General features: G+C 38.6%; 1 protein-coding gene across 1 annotated transcript in view; it reads right to left on the bottom strand.

Moving 5' to 3' along the window:
- Window positions 1-7,663, bottom strand: part of lamc1 (laminin, gamma 1) — a 273,781-nt gene extending 266,118 nt beyond the window's left edge. Inside the window, exon 1 of the mRNA XM_063064045.1 lies at window positions 6,552-7,663. Coding sequence (XP_062920115.1) covers window positions 6,552-6,996 — 445 coding nt within the window. The 5' untranslated portion in view covers window positions 6,997-7,663. The remainder of the gene's footprint in view (window positions 1-6,551) is intronic.
- Window positions 7,664-18,741: the final 11,078 nt, after the last annotated feature.

The raw sequence follows: 18,741 nt of genomic DNA, 5'->3' as shown, positions 1-18,741 counted from the left end.
TCTCGAAAAGAATACTAACGTTGCATTTGCCTTCATTACTGATGACTCAACCTGCAAGTTAACCTCAGGAAATCCTGTACGAAAACTCCCCAGTCCCTTTGCATCTAATTTCAGGATTTGCTTCCCATTTAGAAAAAAAGTCTATGCCTTTATTCTTTCTATTTCAGAGATTCTAATTCACAGATCTTATCAAAATTTGAAAATGATTGCTTATATAGTTTGATAAAAAAAACTAATCTCTCAAAGAACCTGTACAACAAAGGCCTATGGAATCATTAAATTGCAAAACAAACTTGCCAAGCATCACTGGCAGCTCAGGGTGTAAGTCTTGGTTGCATGCAAAGAAAGGGAGAACATTGGATTCGATTTCTCCTATTTTATCAATATTTGTGAAAGGTTGAGAATGAAAAAAAAAACAACTCCAGGTGCTGCAAATCTAAAATGAGCCTTCTGGACTTAATACTGAATACTACAACAGCAGAGAACTTGGTTTTGATGTTTGTATCAATCATCTGTTTTTTTTCCTTTTCTTTGTTGAGTATTTCCAGCATTTTCTGTTATTGTTTGCAAGAAATTTTGATTAAGGCTAGTATATTTTTAAAATAAAATGAGTAATCATTATTGAAACACTAGTGTTAGTTTAATTTGCTTTTTCACTTTCCTCAATAGCTGTGTTCAATATGGACATTCAAACTGATATCAGATAAGAGATAATCAATGCATCAAGCGACATCTTCACACATCACTCCAAAAGCATTTTCAATCAATAAAGTTAGCCACAAGGAAAAATCGCATTCACAGTATATCATTTTTAAGTAAGTAATGTTCATTTTTAAATAGTTTCACCACTAAAATAAATCTGAGACCTTCTGTTGCTATACTTGGATCAGAGTGTTGCTATGCATGGAATATAAAAGGTTAACATGCAGATGCAGAAAATAATTAGGAATGCATATAATTGGTTGGAGTTTAGAAGCACTATTACAACTGGCAAAGCCCTACTTTGAGTACAGTGTAATATTTTCGTCCCTTCATTCGTGAAAGGATATACTGCTACTGAAGGCAGTCCAGAAGAGATTCACCAGGCTAAATCCTGGGATTAAAAAGAATGTCTTATCAAAAGCAGTTAATAAGGTTGCATCTGTATTCTTTGCCATTTAGTAGTATGAGGGATAATCTTATTGAAACGTAAGATCCTAGAACAGCAAGGTAGATACTGACATTTCTACTCGTAGTGATGCCTCTAATGAGTGGCCATAATTGCAAGGGAGTTGTCATTCAAAAAGAAGAAAATTTCTTCTCAGAAGATTGTGAATCACTTGAATTCTCTAACCTAAAAGATTGTGGAGGCTAAATCACTAGAGATATTTTCAACGGGAGTAAATACATTTTTTAAAGATTAGGAATTGAATAATACGTGGACCTGGCACAGAGGAGAATAAGACCTGGTGGAGATCGTCCAAAATTAGACTGAACACCAGGGAAGGCTGACATGCCAAGTGGCCTATTTCTTCTTCTATCTTCTTGTGTGTATTCTTGTATGGAGGATGATGATGATGATGATATACGATTCACCAAATATTTCTCCAATCTGTTTATATTAAATGTATGCGACAGACACAAAGGTAGAGAATGGAGATTCAAAAAACTAAGTGATGTAGGATGAGCAAAATTCTGTCCAAAATGGTTTCCTTATAAGATCAAAGCAGTAACACCAGTCAAAACCACAGCAAAGCAACTTGCTGTTAACCATTTAAGAAATATCCAATATGCTACCTCAATGAGGAATAGAAAATCCCCAAGTAAAAACCTGGATTTGTAGTTTTTTTTGGACAAGTTTACTTCACTAAGTGGACCAATTCCAAAGTGATGCCTGTTTACCTTACAGCTATATGAAAGTTATATTTCCACTCCAAACATACGTATACTGTTCTCTTTCAGATGGGTTGTTGAATAATAGGAATTACATTGAATGCTTTAAAATGTGAACACAGTCCAGTTACAGACCAAACAATATAACCACAAAATTACAAAAAGGATGATTCACTAATGCATCTTCCTGTTGATAAAACACTTCTAATCTGGCATAAGGTCATAATCTAAATTGTAAGCTATAATTACGACAAAGACATGTTTTATTGACCACTTCAATTTTCTCCCCTCTACACCCAGCATTTCATAAAACTGCTCCAAAATATTAAAGACGTTCTTAGCCAAACACAATTTAATGCTTTTGGCCATCTGTATATAAATAAGGATAAAAACCTATCAAAATTCATATGGCAAATCAAATAATTGTCATGGACTTACAGGAGCCAATGAGTTGTGAACAGCTCAGTTTTTTTTAAGGAAAGAACATGCACAATATTTTCAAGCAATCAATTGATACTTCCATTCAAGTTGTCTCGACTGTTATTGTCCAACTGCTAACAACTCAACTCTTGCAGCTCAGACACTCCCTCAAACACCTTCAAGAAAAAAATCTGCTGATGCTGGAAATCCAAGCAACACAACAAAATGCTGGAGAAATACAGCAGGCCAGGCAGAATCTATGGAAAAGAGTACAGTGAACATTTCAGGCCAAGACTCTTCAGCAGTCCTTTGTTTAATTTTGTGTTTTTTTAAACTTTAGTTCATGATGCCACTACTTTTCCTCTTTCCACACCAGACACTCCTCACCAGAATAAGATACAATTTGTCAAAAGGGTTAGTAAGTTAATTGGACCCTGTAAAAATTGTTAGTATGAAGGCAAGTGGTAAAAACAGAGAAAAGTTGATGAGAATATGCAGAGAATAAAGGTGGTTATAAATGGACGCTTGGTGGTGAGAACAGACCATTCTTCCCCTACTGCACCTAAAAATATTTGCTCATCGGCTCCTTCCAGTCCTATTTTTCAACTAATACATAAAGTTTATCAAATGAAATGAATGACCATTGGTCACTGTAAGCACTAACCACAGTGTCAATGCCTCCATCCTTATTCCACAGGAATTCAAATCAACTCCAGTAGTGTGGCTGAGGGATAAAGAACCCAGAGCGCATCATCAGCGGGCACCGACAAAAGACTATTCTGAATGCATTGCATGATACTAATCAGAATCAGAATGAAGAACAAAGATGCCTTCTATTTGGTAGTAGCTATACCAGAAGTGTGATTGGAAGACAACCAGGAAGATAATCCCTAAAAAGAAAAAAGTATTGAGCTGGAAATAAAGCAATTCTCTTCCATGTCACCTCTGGTAAAAAAAAATAAGGTTAACATAATGAATTGAGGCCAGCATTATTCAATTTAATAACAAAACCACAAACTGATTACTTATCATAGCACTGGAACTCTACGCACTTAATCCTCAATAATAAAATGTTTAAATTAGTGCTTTCACTTCTTTACTGGGTTCCCTAGCACTCTCCAATAGGTGTATATTGCAATAAATTGCAATTCACAAAGGACCATTAACAAGGTATCTTTTAGGATCATTTTCAAGCAAAAATTTGCAACAAGAGATAAGGAAACATTAAAGGCAGACAACTAAATGTCTTCACTTCCTGGGGAGATCGAGCCAAGTAAGGACCCTCCCAACCCCCCACAATTCAACCAATTTTTACAGGAGCACCATCATGTGACCAGACCAGCTGCATCACTGTCTGGCATGGGAACTATAAGGCATCTGACCGCAATTCCTACAAAGGATTGCGAGAACTGCTGAGGAGGTCATCGGGGTCCCTCTTCCACTTATCAGAAGCACTGTATATGCAGGACTCTTAGCATTGTCAATAATACCTCCCATCCATCCAACAATCTCTTTGATCCACCCTACCATCAGGCTGGAGGTACAATAGCAAACAGCTTCTTCTCCCAGGCCATAACACAACTGAATTCCCCGCCACTACCCAGTTTCATCTTGCATGAAGCACTAATGACATTATAACTGTTTACTGGTTAAACTAGTGTCATAAATGCACTAATGCTAATTTACTAGTGGTGATATTACCTTATGTGTAATGTGTGTGTGCTACAGTTACTTGTCATTCACCTTGGTCCAGAAGAATGTTGTTTCGTTTGGTAATATACGTGTGTACAGCTGACTGACAATAAACTGACCTTGAACTTGAATTGAAAGTTTGATTAGAAAAAATGGTTTAAAAAGTCTCAAGATAAGGGGAATGCAAATGGGACTTTGTAAACTGAAGGCAAGGTATGAATGATAAAGTGCTTCAGATTGGAGGCCAGAATTGAAGGAAAGCAGCTCACTGGGTTGGGAGTAGGGCCAGAGGAAGTTACCAGAGGACATTCCCATATCAAGCTTTGGAAGGATGCAAGAAAGGTGAGAATTTTAAATTGAGATGTCACTGCCAGAGAGGATGGGTATGACAAGTCCATCGTTGTAAGTCAGGAACTTGGTATATTCTCAGAAAAGGATTTTCCCTGATTTCAAGATGCTGCAAAGTGGCAGGTCAGCAATAGAAACAGCTTTGAAATAGTCTTATTTAAAAGTTAAAAAGGCATAGATGAGGACATTGTCGATGAACTAAGATGGGGAAAATAATTACAAATACAGTATAGTTAAGCTTTACCACCACAATGCTCACAGAAATTATATTAAACACTTTCAGTAAGTGCAGGATATGAGCCAACACTGAGGTAATTTCAGCAATATAGTTGCATTACGTCAATAAAAATGAATTTAATCTACTGAGAGAAAGATCTCATTAAATAAATTGGTCACCAGTTTCTAGAGATTTTCCTTCTGCCTCAAGCAAAGCTAAAATAAACCACGGTTTTAAGTTAGTATATAAATGTATCAAATACAGAGTCTCAGTTACAAGAAAATTACCATTTACCTAACAAAAGCCCAAACTGAGCTTAGCATCACAAAACCAACTTAAAAAATAAAATGAAATTAAACAATCTGCAAAAATTTAAAATTTAAAACTAGACTTTAATTGCAAGGGGTAAGTGAGAGGGAGATGGAAAAGTAGAATGGCGATTCAGTTAGGCAGTTAATTATAAAGAATAATGATCCAATGTTTATCCTACGAGAGGGTGTGGGATAATACAGAATAGCCCCAGTGGGGGCTCAATACCTGTGATACAAAAGTTCATCGGAAAGGGTACAATAAAACTAATGCCTTAAAGCAGAGAGCGTCCGCGAGTCAAGAATGTGCCTACTTAGCCGGTAATTATGTTTCGTATGGACTCAACACCTAAAATCCCAGCTCAATCATATTTGCACTATGAGCGTGTAAAAAAAAAACTGTATATTCGAATTATGGAGAAATGTCATTTTAACTGTAGCTGTCTGCGGGAGATGAAGTCCTCCAAACTCGCCCGATTTAGTCTTTCTGATAAACAAGAAAGCAAGATTTTCAACTGAAACTCTCAACTCCTTTCGCGGAATGCAAGTCGACGCAGAGGAACATTCTGACAAGTCCAATTTAAGATCGCAGCAAAGGGAGGATGTATTCTGGGAAAAAGCATGACCACCAGCGTGAGAACTGACTCCAGGAGATGTCGCCCATCTACTGTAAAACCAATTTAACCAACAAAACTTCAACCAGCGCAGATTTATGTCGCGATTGCTCAGTTTATAAGACAAATCCCCACCCTAGCCTTCCTCTTTCACTCATACTATCCCGTCCATTTAATACCACCCTCACCAAGACGCGCACCGCAATCGACCGGCACTCCTTGGAATAAAATGTCAGCGACCTCTCCCTTTTGGCCCGTCCAGCGCCCTCCTTCCCCTCCTTCCGATCCACGTTAACTACTGACAAAACTCGCTGCCTAATGGAGTTCACAAACTGCGCCATCTTGAAGCAGGGAAGGAATAAAAAAAACTTTCCCAGGAGGGAGAGAATAAGCGTTAAAAGCATTTTTAATGAACAATTCGTGCAGATATTAACTGATGTTAAACGCCACCAAAGGCACTTCTTCCCCGCTCAAGCGTACTTAAGGTGTACAAAACCGCGAGGCTGATTAAAATATTGTACTCGGGGGGCAGCAAAACTAACTCCATTCGTTGAACTGCTCGGGAAAGGAAGGTATCGCGGCCCGGATGCACCGTGGCCACATTTCATGGCATGAGGGGAGATAGTGTCAGGCTTGGGATGATTTAAACTGAAAGTTTCAATCGGCAGCCTGGTCGCTTCCTTCTGATCTTTATATTCGCTTCTAAGTTCAACCCCGGTCGACGATCGACTGGAATTGTAAGTTTTCTAATAATTAAACGGAGATCCATATCTTCTACAACACTCCTCTCTCTCTTCACCGCCCCTCGTTTCTACAGCACCGTTTAAACAGGACTTCCCTGCCGTTCCACCTTCACCTATAGGAGAGACGATTGCAATCCCCATGTCTCTAATGAATGCAAATTCAAGATATTTACAATATCAACACTTTTTTTGCCCAGTGCATAATTAATACAGTTGCAACACCTCCAATATAAATAGTTAGAACTTTTGCTATCAAATGTTTCATGGTACATTCCGAAGCAAATTTTTAAATTTAAATTCAATTACTGTATTTTCGGTGGGGGGGGGGCGTACTTACCCAAGTGCAAAGTCAGGCTAATTGAATTAGGATACTGAATCCCTGCGAGCATCGTCTGACTTTGCCACCAAGTGGTATCGGCTTGGTTATTATAATCGGTCAGGTAGACGGCACCGTGCTGGAGCCGGGGGTTGCTGGAGTCGCAGATGTGGCAGGACTTGGTAACCCCCGTCACTCCGGTCTGGACGCAATATTCTTCAGGAGGGGAACCGCAAGTGTTGCTGGCCACTACAGTCACATTGAAAGCGGCGTTGACGAACTCGGGCATACAGCGCTGAGACCGGGCATTCTCGTCGTAACATTCGTCCATGGCTGCCGGGCATTGCACGATCAGACAACCGAGAAGGACGAGTCGTAGTCTCCAGCACATGGTGCCGAGAAAGACCAAACGCTTCAATTCATTCGGCATGCCTTCCTTCGAACTCCAGGATCGTCCCAGCGCCATTGAAGACTGCACATACAAAACATACACAAAAAAGGCAACAGGTCCACACCCTCGCAGTGCAATCTGGGACCAAGGAACAGATCTGGGCACCGCACTCCCTAAACGTGATCCACTTCCGCCGATAGAGATGGGGGAGTAAGGAGAGAGGCGGTGGAAGCTAACTCTGAAACAGTCTGACACCCGGCATAAATTTCTCTCATCAATGTTCCGTGCTCACGTGTTATAAAGTAGTAACCATAGAAAAACAATACTCCCATGGCATGTACGTGTAAAAGGTGCGATGTTTATTAAATCCTCCAAGGGGAAAGATGCTGGAAACATTCAGCAGGTTAAGCAGCATCTCCGGAAAGAAAATTAGTTAACTGTGCCTTTCCTTCCACAAATGTTGTCCTGACCAGCTGAAAGCTATCAGCGTTTTCATATTTAATAATGTCACCTTTTTTTGAAACGAAAACTATTAAGTACAAATTTGAGTATTTCAGATTTTAAGCATCCGCAATTTTTGATCAACCTTAATATCGTTTAATTATATATATTTGTAAAGATAATTATTTTTAGCGCTTTATATCGTTCAAGTTATGTCTGTCTTTTTAAAAAAAAGCTATTAAATTCACAGTGAGGGTGTGGTAAAACGTCTTACAATGGTTTTGTTCTACCGGTCCATTTTAGAAAGCGAACTGTTCATACTTCGAATCAATTGTGCAACATCTTAAATTCAAACCATAAATTTTCTCGATTTATGTTGCAGGATGCAAGTCAAAAAGTAACAATTGCAATAAGATTGAAATGTGCCATTATATTAAACTCCAAGAATTATGCCGTGCTCGATTATCAATTTCTATCAAAAACACACTCCAAAGAACTTTGCAGCGATGTATCGGACAAAAATTGGTCCAAAACAAAAAAAAACTCACCAAGTTTAGTCAAAGACATGTGTTTTAATAAAGAAAGTTAATATGCAATTTCCAGAAACAGGATAAGGAACCCATGAAAATGCTTTAACATGCGACTTAAAAATTGGAGGTGTTCAATGACTGAACCAATTCAGAACTGTAGCACAGAGGTAAAAGGTAAATGAGTGATTACGTAGAACTGCATATAATCAGTTTTCAATGATGGTAATGTTTAAAGTGGATAGAAGATAGGATTCTAGGCTATAAGGATACTGAAATAATCAAATCTGCAAGTGAAAATAAAACATTAATGAAGGTTTAGGAGCAGATTGATCAAGGTTAGGGTGGAAACCAGTGATTTTATAAAGATGAAAATAGAGCCTTTATAAAGGATTGGATACGTGGTTAAAGGTTCAAACTAAGGGAGGATTTAAACGATTCGTGTTTTCAACAAAGTTAGTGGCAGGGAAGGATAGGATCAAGGATGGAGTCAATGGTTGGCTAGAGGAAACTGGATTGTCTAAGAATGGATATTGGGCAGTTTGACACCAATGGAAGGAGTTCAGAGAAAATCAAAAATCAGAAATGCTAGAGATATGAAATAATAACAAAACGCTCAAAACACTCTGTACTTCAGGAAAATCTGTGTAAAGAGAAACAGTTTACCTGATAAATTAATATATTCAAACTAACTTGATATCTTAAGATATCATCAAGGTAATACATGTAGATAAAGAAAGAGGGAAACTAAGAATAAATCCTTGATGGACTCCAAAGATATGTGCTGGAGATAGAAGGCTCTCTACAGTTGGATAGATATGAACAAAGTATTGCAAGACCACTCAAACTGAGCTTGACAAATTTGATCAGAATAATTTCAGGACTGGTGCAAAGACATCCATAAACAGTGTTTAAAGAAAAGCTTCAATTTGGGTATTGGAGAGAAAACATTGTAGATTGTATTGTGATTTTTCAAAGACTTAACTTAAAATAACCTATGACTTTCTTGAGCTTAGGTACGATCATGGAAGTTTTAGAATAAAGGAATTGGTCTCCAGGCAATGGTATCCGTAACCATTATTGATATGGAGAAAAATTAGAAAATACTGCATGGTTAGTGGGATTTTAAACAAATTGACTGTCAGCAATTATTTAAATTTAGCTGGAATGATATTTCTTTGAAGATTTGATTACTTTTTGATGTTTGCTTTCTCGCAGCCAGCCTGCCCCCCACTGTCAATTTCTGTTATGCACAGACCATGAACCCATCAGGACTACCTCATTATTCATCTTTTGCACTATTCATTTATTTTGTAACTTATAGTAATTTTTATGTTTTTCACTGTACTGCTGCTGCAAGATAACAAATTTCACAACATATTGTCAGTGATATAATTCTGATTCTGACTGGTAAAAACAAGTGAACAAATTAAACTGATATTACATTATTCCTTGGCATATTACAGTGACACCACCGATTTAATTACGGCATTTGATGTTAGCTGTTACTGAATGCTGAAAATATCATGTAACAATTCAATGTGATATTTAGAGCAGTTTATGTCATCTGAAATGCAATGAGTAACTGAAGTCTGGTATAAATAGAATTATCATTTTTCTATTTTTAACAAAAATACCATGTTGTAGATCTTAAAATAATTACATCAAAATTAACTTAGTAAAATGGAATTGCAGCAGCCTAACTCAATACTACAAACAGTGTTGGATTATAAGTCTGAAATGAATACAGGCACTGTTATATAAGCCAAATTAATCATGGAAAAAACTGCAACACAGATAAGATGATTTGACCCATAGTGTTCACGTTGATAGACACACGCAGCAAGTAAATCCTCTTTCTCTCATTCTCACATACGCACATTCTGCAACCATTCACCACTCATGATTAACTGATGCAGATTTAGTGATGTGCATCATTTCACAGATGGGAAAATAAAAACTTGAATTCCAGTTTAAAAATTTTGGAGTGAAAAGACAGTGCTGGTGCAAGAAATCCTGTTTATTCTCTGATCAGAATTGTACTTCAGCACACTTAATAAACCAGAGATGGGGAAGCCATTCAGCACATCAAATCTGTTCCACAAACCTGTTAGCACAAGGCTGCTTTGTATCCTAATTCAAACTCCCTACTTTGGCTCCACTTGTTGTTCATTAAACAACAAACCTCCCCAAGTACTTCTTTCTACAAGTTCTACCCGAAGGAAAATTGGAAGCTGAAGCATTGCAAACTCTTCTGTCCCGGATACAATCTGCGCCATTCTAGTTACTGTATAAAACATGAATGAGTTCAACTCAATAATAGTGTTTGTTTCTTCTCAAGATAGCTAACAAAACTTGAGTGAAATTGCTACACAGTAGTATGCCATAGTGACATACTAGCTCCTAGTGGCCAGATTAAGAATGGCATCAATGGCATCAATCACAGCCTTACAGTAGGATCAAGACAGCTGAATGAAAAGAAATAAAAATTTTTTAAAAAACTAAATTGTTAAAAATACTTTTTCAGTGGCATTTGGTTAATTTGCATCTATGCTGCAGCTAAAAGAGGGTTTGAATTGGAAAATTTGCACATTTATGAATTCAAAAGCCTCTTTTTTTACTACATTTCACACTAACGTGGAGTCCTTTACTTCTTTGGTTAATGGATCATAGTATCAGTAAAGTGTAAACATGACCTGGAGTCTTTGTAATCACTTTCATGTCTGACACCTCCTTTATCATCATGAAACAAATGCTGTATCTACGTAATTGTCCTGCAACATGTTCATTAATCAATTTAAGTTTAACCATCAGTATATAATAAACATTATTTTAATAGCAAAACACACATGTACATACACACAATGCTGGAGGAACTCAGTAGGTCAGGAAGCATTGGAGGGAATAAACAGTTGATATTCCGGGCTGAAACCCTTCATCTATCTATCTATTCTTTTTGCAGAATGTCAGCTGTTTATTCCCTCCAAAGAAGCTGCCTGACTTGCTAAGTTTCTCCATTTTATATGTGATGCTCCAGATTTCCAGTATCTGCAGAATCACTTGTGTTTAATTTTAAGTCAGTATGGTAACTAATTGCGCTAAACAAGTTGTCCAGCACAGAAACAGGCCTTTCACCCTATCACTCCCATCCCAATCTGTTTTGCCCACAACACTAAAGCAGAAAGGTGTGGGTGAGGGAATCATGTACTGATTGAGGAATTGCATCACAGATAGTGAAGGCAGTTAAGGATGATGTACTGGATACAGTGAATACCGAAGAACTCTGTCTCTCTCCTGAGGCAAGGTCTTGACCCAAAATGTTGATTAGGTAAAAGCAATATGTGGGAATTGGAGGAACGCGTTAGAGGCTTCCATCAATTAAGGCAGGGGAAAGGTCATATTTCTCAAAGAAGGAGGATATCTCTTAACTCCTAGAGTCTTAAGTCTTGACAGCAGAGAGGCAGAAACAAAGAAGGTCCAAGAATGGGATGGGATTCAGCTGGAAATTAGCACAGTACAGCCCTCAGCCTGTCTGTGTCAAATTAAACTCCCTCCTGCCTGCCCATGATCCATATATATATATATATATATATATATCTTCATTCCCTGTATATTCACAGTATGTGTCTAATAGGTTCTTAACTGCCACAGTTAGTTGTATTTGCTTCCACCATAACACCTAGCAGCCTGTTCCAAGCACCTACTGTGTTAAAGCTTGCACCACCCATCTCCTTTCAACTTTCCTGCTCTCACTTTATATGTATGTCCTCTACTACCTAATCTTAATCTGAGACAGGGTTCATGCAAGTAGTCTGCAGGGTACCAACTAATTGGCTATGGTTATAGCAGCTGACAGATGGACAATTAATGCACCAAAACAGATGTGGCCAGACTTGTTCCCCTTATTAAGACAGCCTTCCCAAATTTCCAGTTTTGACTGGGAAATGAAGCAATGGAGAGAACTCTGAAAAATAAAACTTTTTTCAGTGCAATATGAGTTGGTGTAAAGAGTAGTCAATTAGGACTACAATTGCTCAGTGAACTGCCCCACTTGTGTGCCATTTAACTTCCACGAAACACAGTTAAAACATGTCTTATCTATATTTAACATTATTTTCAGAATGTTGCCCAATTTCATATCTCTCTTTCCTTTTCTGTACAACAGAGCATGTCCCTCAAAAGTTAGAACTATGAATGTTGGCAACCTGTACAACTGTGGAATTGATTTCCAGGGAGATAAGTGAACATGCAGTCGTTGCTACTGCGTAATCCTATCCTCTACAAAAGATGAATGTTTGCACCAGTCTCCAAATTCATCTATAATCAGCCAATTCAGCCCAAATCAGGTTTGTCCCACTCCCATCTGGGGGGGGGGGCAGAATAGTTCACATCCATGCTAGGACTACCAGACTTAAAAAACGGTTACATTCTCCAAGCCGCAAGGCTGATCAACACCTCCACCCACACCCCCACCACTTTATCATTTTCTGTCAGAATCACCTTTGTACAGACACTCCTGTGCCTAGCGTAGTGGACACACAATCAATATATATAAGCTATCTTGTGTATTTATATTTATTGTGTTTTTTTATTATTATTGTGTTGTGTTCTTTACCTTATTGTGTTTTTTGTGCTGCATCAGAACTGGAGTAACAATATTTAGTTCTCCTTTTCACTTGTGTACTGGAAATGACACTAAACAATCTTGAAATCTAACGTACTTCTCTACATAGTATGTTGATACATGCTGTAGGAAATAATTTTTCTTAAGTTGAATGATATCACACTGCACTCCAATCATGGCTTGGAGTTTCCTCACATTAAATTACCTTGGTGCAAACCAGTTAGGTTGGATTTCATTGGCCACTGCAGACCCAACACAAGCAATTTCAGAGCATGCACCTAGCTTCACAGGTGATTCAGTAATCTACCAAGTTAACTTCATCCTTCACTCATTCGAATTATGTCATCAATCTTCCCCAAAACATGCATTTTTAATACTTTATTTAAATTTATTAACTTTTATTTTACTATTTTATAATTATTTTATATGTTTCTATATGTCTCTGATGATCACAGTTGCAAAATATAAGTGTGGTTGAGGACATTTCATGAGTCAGATACAAGACCAAGGCTATGTCCAAGACCAAGGCCAGAGAGGTAGCAGACTTTGAATGTGAACTGCGTATCTAACATAAATACATGAAAGTTCTTCCATGTGTTACAATTAGGTAAATAAATTTCTGCCACAATAAGTCTGCATTTCCAGTTCACAAGTGGAATTATCTTACAAATAGATCTGTTCAAGGGATGGGCATCTTAATATTACAGCCATGCTTTAAGACACAGCAAGAAAGTAATTCATCTGATTCTTAACTAATAACTTTTGAACATATTTTAAAAATGTTTCCTCAGATTTGTATCTTTATTTTCTACTTCTGTTAAGGCACTTTAGAGTGCAAATTCTATATATCATATTTAAAGCTGAAATATTTTCTGCAAATTCAATAACAATTTGCATTTATACAAGGCTTTTAGTGTAGTGCAACCCAGGGCCAAATCAAACATAACATTAGATTGGGTGGTCAAAGAGGCAAGTTTTAAGGACTGTTCAAGGAGTAAATATACACGATGATAGATTCTAGAAAATATCATCTATAAGGCTGAAGACACAGCTGCTAATACAGGGGATATGGAAGTTAAAGTACATAAAACCAGTACTGGAGGAAAGCAGAACACTTGATCAGGTGTGTGTCAGGAGGAGTTATAGAGATAGGAAGATAAAACACAATGAAAGGAATTGAACATAAAAAGATTTTAAAAAATGAAATCATACATCGGTAAAATAATCTGCATGTTGAGAAAGAGAATCCTTTGCAATTTGTATTGAATGCGCTGTCAGGAGTGGTAGCAGAAGCAGACCTGATAGTAATGTTCAACAGGCTTTTAGATGGGCAAATGAATATGCAAGAAATTGAAGGATATGGATCATGTGCAGGCAGATGGTGCTAGTTTAATTTGACATTATGCTTGGCACAGGCATCGTGGGCCAAAGGGTCTGTCCTGTGCTATATTGTTCTATGTTCTACATAAAACTTCAACAGTCTTCAATCCTATTGTTCAGAAGTCCGAAAGTACAGCACTTGGCTCACTGGCTCTCTTTTGTGCACTTCCTTTAAGCTCACTAGACCCTGTTGACTATGCTTCCTTCAAACTCACCATGTCCCACCTTCCCTTTAACTTTACCACATTTTTTTGGAAAATTTATTATATTTCTGTGTAATATACAGAAAAAGTGAAATAAACATGTTTGGGTCTTGATTGGGGTAATATCTAATAAACTGTAAAATCTGCTAATCCAGCACCATCAGTCCAAAATCTGGTGGATGTCTAGGATTTTGCTGTACAGTAACTGTCTGTTTGATGTGATTAGGTCTACAAGACTATATGGGTGCAATCCAGAATCCACAACTTAAGTAAAATTGCATTTCAGGTTGATTTTAGTAATGCAAGTTCAATATGAATCTTTTATCTTGAATAAACAACATACCTGTGAACCTATTACACACAGTTATATATAGCTAACTGACAAATAATATCATCAATTTTAAACAATCCAATATTTAGAACATTGGTCATTTTAATAGGCATTGAAACACTGCAACAAAATCAGAATATCATGTAAATACTCAAATTAGGCAATATCTACAAAAAAATAATATTTATAGGATTAGACAGCTACACAGAAAAGAAACAGGTTATTCATCCCAAACTGTCAATACTGACATTTACACTCCTGCTCTTTCTTCATCTATCTCTCTCCCCTTCTTTGTCTGCCTTGCCTTCCATTAATGCTTCTGTACCAATAGCATCAACCACTATTGTGGTCATAAGTTCCACCTTCTCAATCACTCTCTGGGTAATGAAGATTTTGGATATTTTACTTCAACTTACGGTATCTTTATCCACAATTAAATTCCTTTATATTTTTAAAGATCTGAATCAAGTCATTCCTCCCAAGCCTTCCCTTAAAAGAAAAAATAACAGAACCAGCGGGGGCAGTTGGCAATGATCCCTCTAAGGTGTGCGCATGTGCGCGCACACACATCTTTTGCTACTAGCACACAAAGGAATTGAAATTGTGCACAAAAGGTTGTCACCATCTATCTCGTTGGCATGTTAAGTATATTTCACAATTGTACACAACCAGGTTCCCTTTTCCAGTTTCTGATGCAGACAGTGTTGACAACGCAGAGTTTGCAATGATTAGTTTGCAGATTGTAAAACTGGCTTATTTATACTGTTTTTATTGATGAAATTACTCAGTGTGCACACGTTGCTGTCACTGAGCAAAAAGTTGCACAGCACAAGATTTTTGTGCACACTGGTCATTACAAATCTGAGGGAACATTGGCCGTCAGCACACTTGCCATGGATACATTGGATTGCATAGAGGAAGAGAATGTTTAAAAGAAGCAAGCAGGGACAATCAAATACACTTTGTGTGCCACAGTTCCCGAGGAAACACAGGACTGCACAAAATTAAGCACATTCCAATAAAAAGAAGTTAGGTTTAAGTGGAGCAACTATTGCGTGAGTAAGCCTATGTTAGAGTGGGGAGTTGAGACTTTGGCTCATCGAGGCTTCGGCAAGGTAAGGCATAGGCCATAGGTAGACTTTTTTGTTATTTATTCTTTCTTATTGTACATTTGGAGCAGGGGGGGATGCCATTTAGGATAGTGGAATGCTCCGCTTATAAGATATGGGAAGGCAGGGAGATCTACAGAGCTCCTGTCGACTACACCTGCAAGAAGTGTATCCAGCTGCAGCTTCTAACAGACCATGTTAAGAAGTTGGAGCTGGAACTGGATGAACTGTGGATCATTCAGGTGCCGGAGGGATTGATAGACAGAATATACAGGGAGGTAGATACAACCAAGGTGCAGGACGCAGGTAACTGGGAGACTATCATGATGGGGAAGAGGGATAGACGGCCAGGCGCTCAGAATGGAAGAGGGAAGAGGGAGAAGAGACGAGTTGCAGCGATAGGGGATTCATTGGTTAGGGGTACAGAAAGGAGGTTCTGTGGACGAAAACGAGATTCCTGGATGGTTTGTTACCTCCTGGGTGCCAGGGTCAGGGACATCTTGGATGGAGTCCACAGCATTCTTAATTGAGAGGGTGAACAACCAGAGGTCACAGTCCATGTCGGTACCAATGACATGGGTAGGAGAAGTGACAAGGTCCTAAAACGTGAGTTCAGAGAGTTAGGTGTTAAGTTAAAGGACAAGACCTCCAGGGAGGTGATCTCAGGATTGCTACCAGTGCCATGTGTCAGTGAGGCCAGAAACAGAAAGATCATACAGTTTAACACATAGCTAAGATGATGGCGCAGGAGGAAGGGCTTCAGATTTTTGAATCATTGGTCTCTCTTCCAGGAAAGGGGAGATCTGTACAGAAGGGACTGTTTACACATGAACTGAAGGGGGACTAATATTGTAGTGAGAGGGGTTCACTAGTGCTGCACTGGGGGAATTAGAATTAAACTAAATTTGCAGGGTATGGGAACCAGAGCGCCAGAGCAAATAGTGGAGTGGTTATGGAGAAAGATGCTGTTAAACCTACAAACAAAGTCAGGAATCAAAAGGTTGAGCATGGTGGGACTAATGTTCTGAGCTGCTTATATTTCAATGCAAGGAGTATTGTAGGAAAGACAGGTGAACCTAGAGTATAGATCAGCACATGGAATTATGACATTGTAGCCGTTAGCGACACTTAGTTGCAGGAGGGGCAGGACTGGCAGCTCAATATTCCGGAGTTCTGTTGTCTTAGGTGTGACAGAGCTGGAGGGGCTGAAGGGGGAGGGTAAATGTCAGAGTTAATATCGCAGCAGTCCTCAGTCAGGACAGAGTGAAGATTTCATCTAGTGAGGCTTTATGGGTAGAACTGAGGAATAAGAAAAGTATGACCACCTTATTGGGATTATATTATGGACCATCCAATAGGTAATGGGTTTTAGTGGAGCAAGTTTGTAGAGAGATCACAGACTGCTGGAAGAAACATAAGGTTGTGATAGTAGGTGATTTTAACTTTCCAAGTATTGACTGGGACTAACTTCCATACTGTAAAAGGGCTGGATGGGAAAGAGTTTGTCAAATGCGAGGGGTGATTAATAAGTTCATGGCCTAAGGGAGAAGGAGTCAATTTTAGAAAACCTAGCACACTCGCACACTTATTTATCAACATAGTCCCCTCCTACATGTACACACTTAATCCAGTGGTCGTGGAGCATACGGATCCCTTCTTTGTAGAAGTGGTCCACAGCAGGAGTAATTGATAAGTTCCTGGCCTAAGATAGAAGGAGATGAGTTATACAACTCTCATTACATGCACGTGCAGTCCAACTCTTTGAGTGAAAATGCAGGAAGTTTGAAGTTAACAACCCACCTTCTTCTACCTTAGGCCACAAACTTATCAATCACCCCTGCTGCGGACCACTTCTACAAAGAGGGGATCCGTATGCTCCATGACCGCTGGACTAAGTGTATAAGTGTAGGAAAAATAAATGTGCTAGGTTTTCTAAAATTGACTCCTTCTACCTTAGGCCACGAACTTATCAATCACCCCTCGTATTTTAGGGTAAGTTTCCTTAATTAGTATATAGAAGTCTCAACTAGAGAGAGTGTGATATTAGATCTCCTATTAGGGAATGAGGCAGGGCAAGTGACAGGGGTTTGTGTAGGCCCTCCTCCTAGGGGAACACTTTTTATCTAGTGATCATCCTGCCATTAGGTCTGTGGATATTATGGCAAAGTATAGATCGGGTCCTTGGGTTGAGATTTTAATTTGGAAAAAAGCTAATTCTGATGGCATCAGAGAGGGTCTGACAAGTGTGGATTGGGACAGGTTGTTTTCTGACAAAGGTGTACTTGGTAAGTGGGATGCCTTCAAAAGTGAAATTTTGAGAGCACAGAGTTTTCACCTTCCTCTCAGAATAAAAGACAAGGATAACAGGTTTAGAGAACCTTGGTTTTCAAGGAATATTGAGGCCCTGGTTAGGAAAATAAGGAGGTGCATAGTAGTTATCAGTAGGTAAGAACAAATGAGGTACTTGAGAAGTATACGAAATGCAAGAGAACACTTAAAGGAAATCAGGAGAGCTAATTGAACGCATGTGGTTGCTCTAGCAGATAAGGTGAAGGAGAAACCTAAGGGGTTTTAGAGATATATTAAGAGTAAGAGGATAGCAAGCGATATAATTGGTCCTCTGAAAGATCAGAGAGGTAGTCTATGCATGGAGCTGAAAGAGATGGGTCAGATCTTAAGTGGATTTTTGCATCTGTATTTACTCAGGAGATGAACATAGAGTCTATAGGAGTCTATAGGAACATAGAGTTATAGGAGTCTATAGCCTATAAGCAACAGCGAGGTCATGAACCCCATACAGATTACAGAGGAGGAAGTGTTTGCTGTCTTGAGGCAAACTAGAGTGGATAGATCCCCAGGGCCTGACAAGGTGTTCCCTCGGACCCTTATGCAGAGCTAGTGGGAGGCTAGAGCAGAAACTGCAGAGGCCCTAGAAAAAATACTTAAAACATTGTTGACCGTGGTGAGGTACCGGAGGATTGGTTAATGTTGTTCCATCATTTAAGAAAGGGTCTAAGAATAAAACAGGAAATTATAGGCTGTCGAGTGAGCCTAACATCTGTAGTAGGAAAATTATTGGAAGGTATTCTAAGTGACCGAATATATAAATATTTGGATAGACAGGGACTGATTAGGGATTGTCAGCATGGCTTTGTGCGTGGTAGGTTGTGTCTAACCAAACTGATGAGTTTTTTTGAGGAATTTA

Source organism: Mobula hypostoma, chromosome 12, assembly GCF_963921235.1.
Source record: "Mobula hypostoma chromosome 12, sMobHyp1.1, whole genome shotgun sequence".
Classification (NCBI taxonomy): Eukaryota; Metazoa; Chordata; class Chondrichthyes; order Myliobatiformes; family Myliobatidae; genus Mobula; species Mobula hypostoma.
The sequence above is the reverse complement of the archived record's forward strand: the minus strand, read 5'-3'. Positions and strand labels throughout refer to the sequence as shown.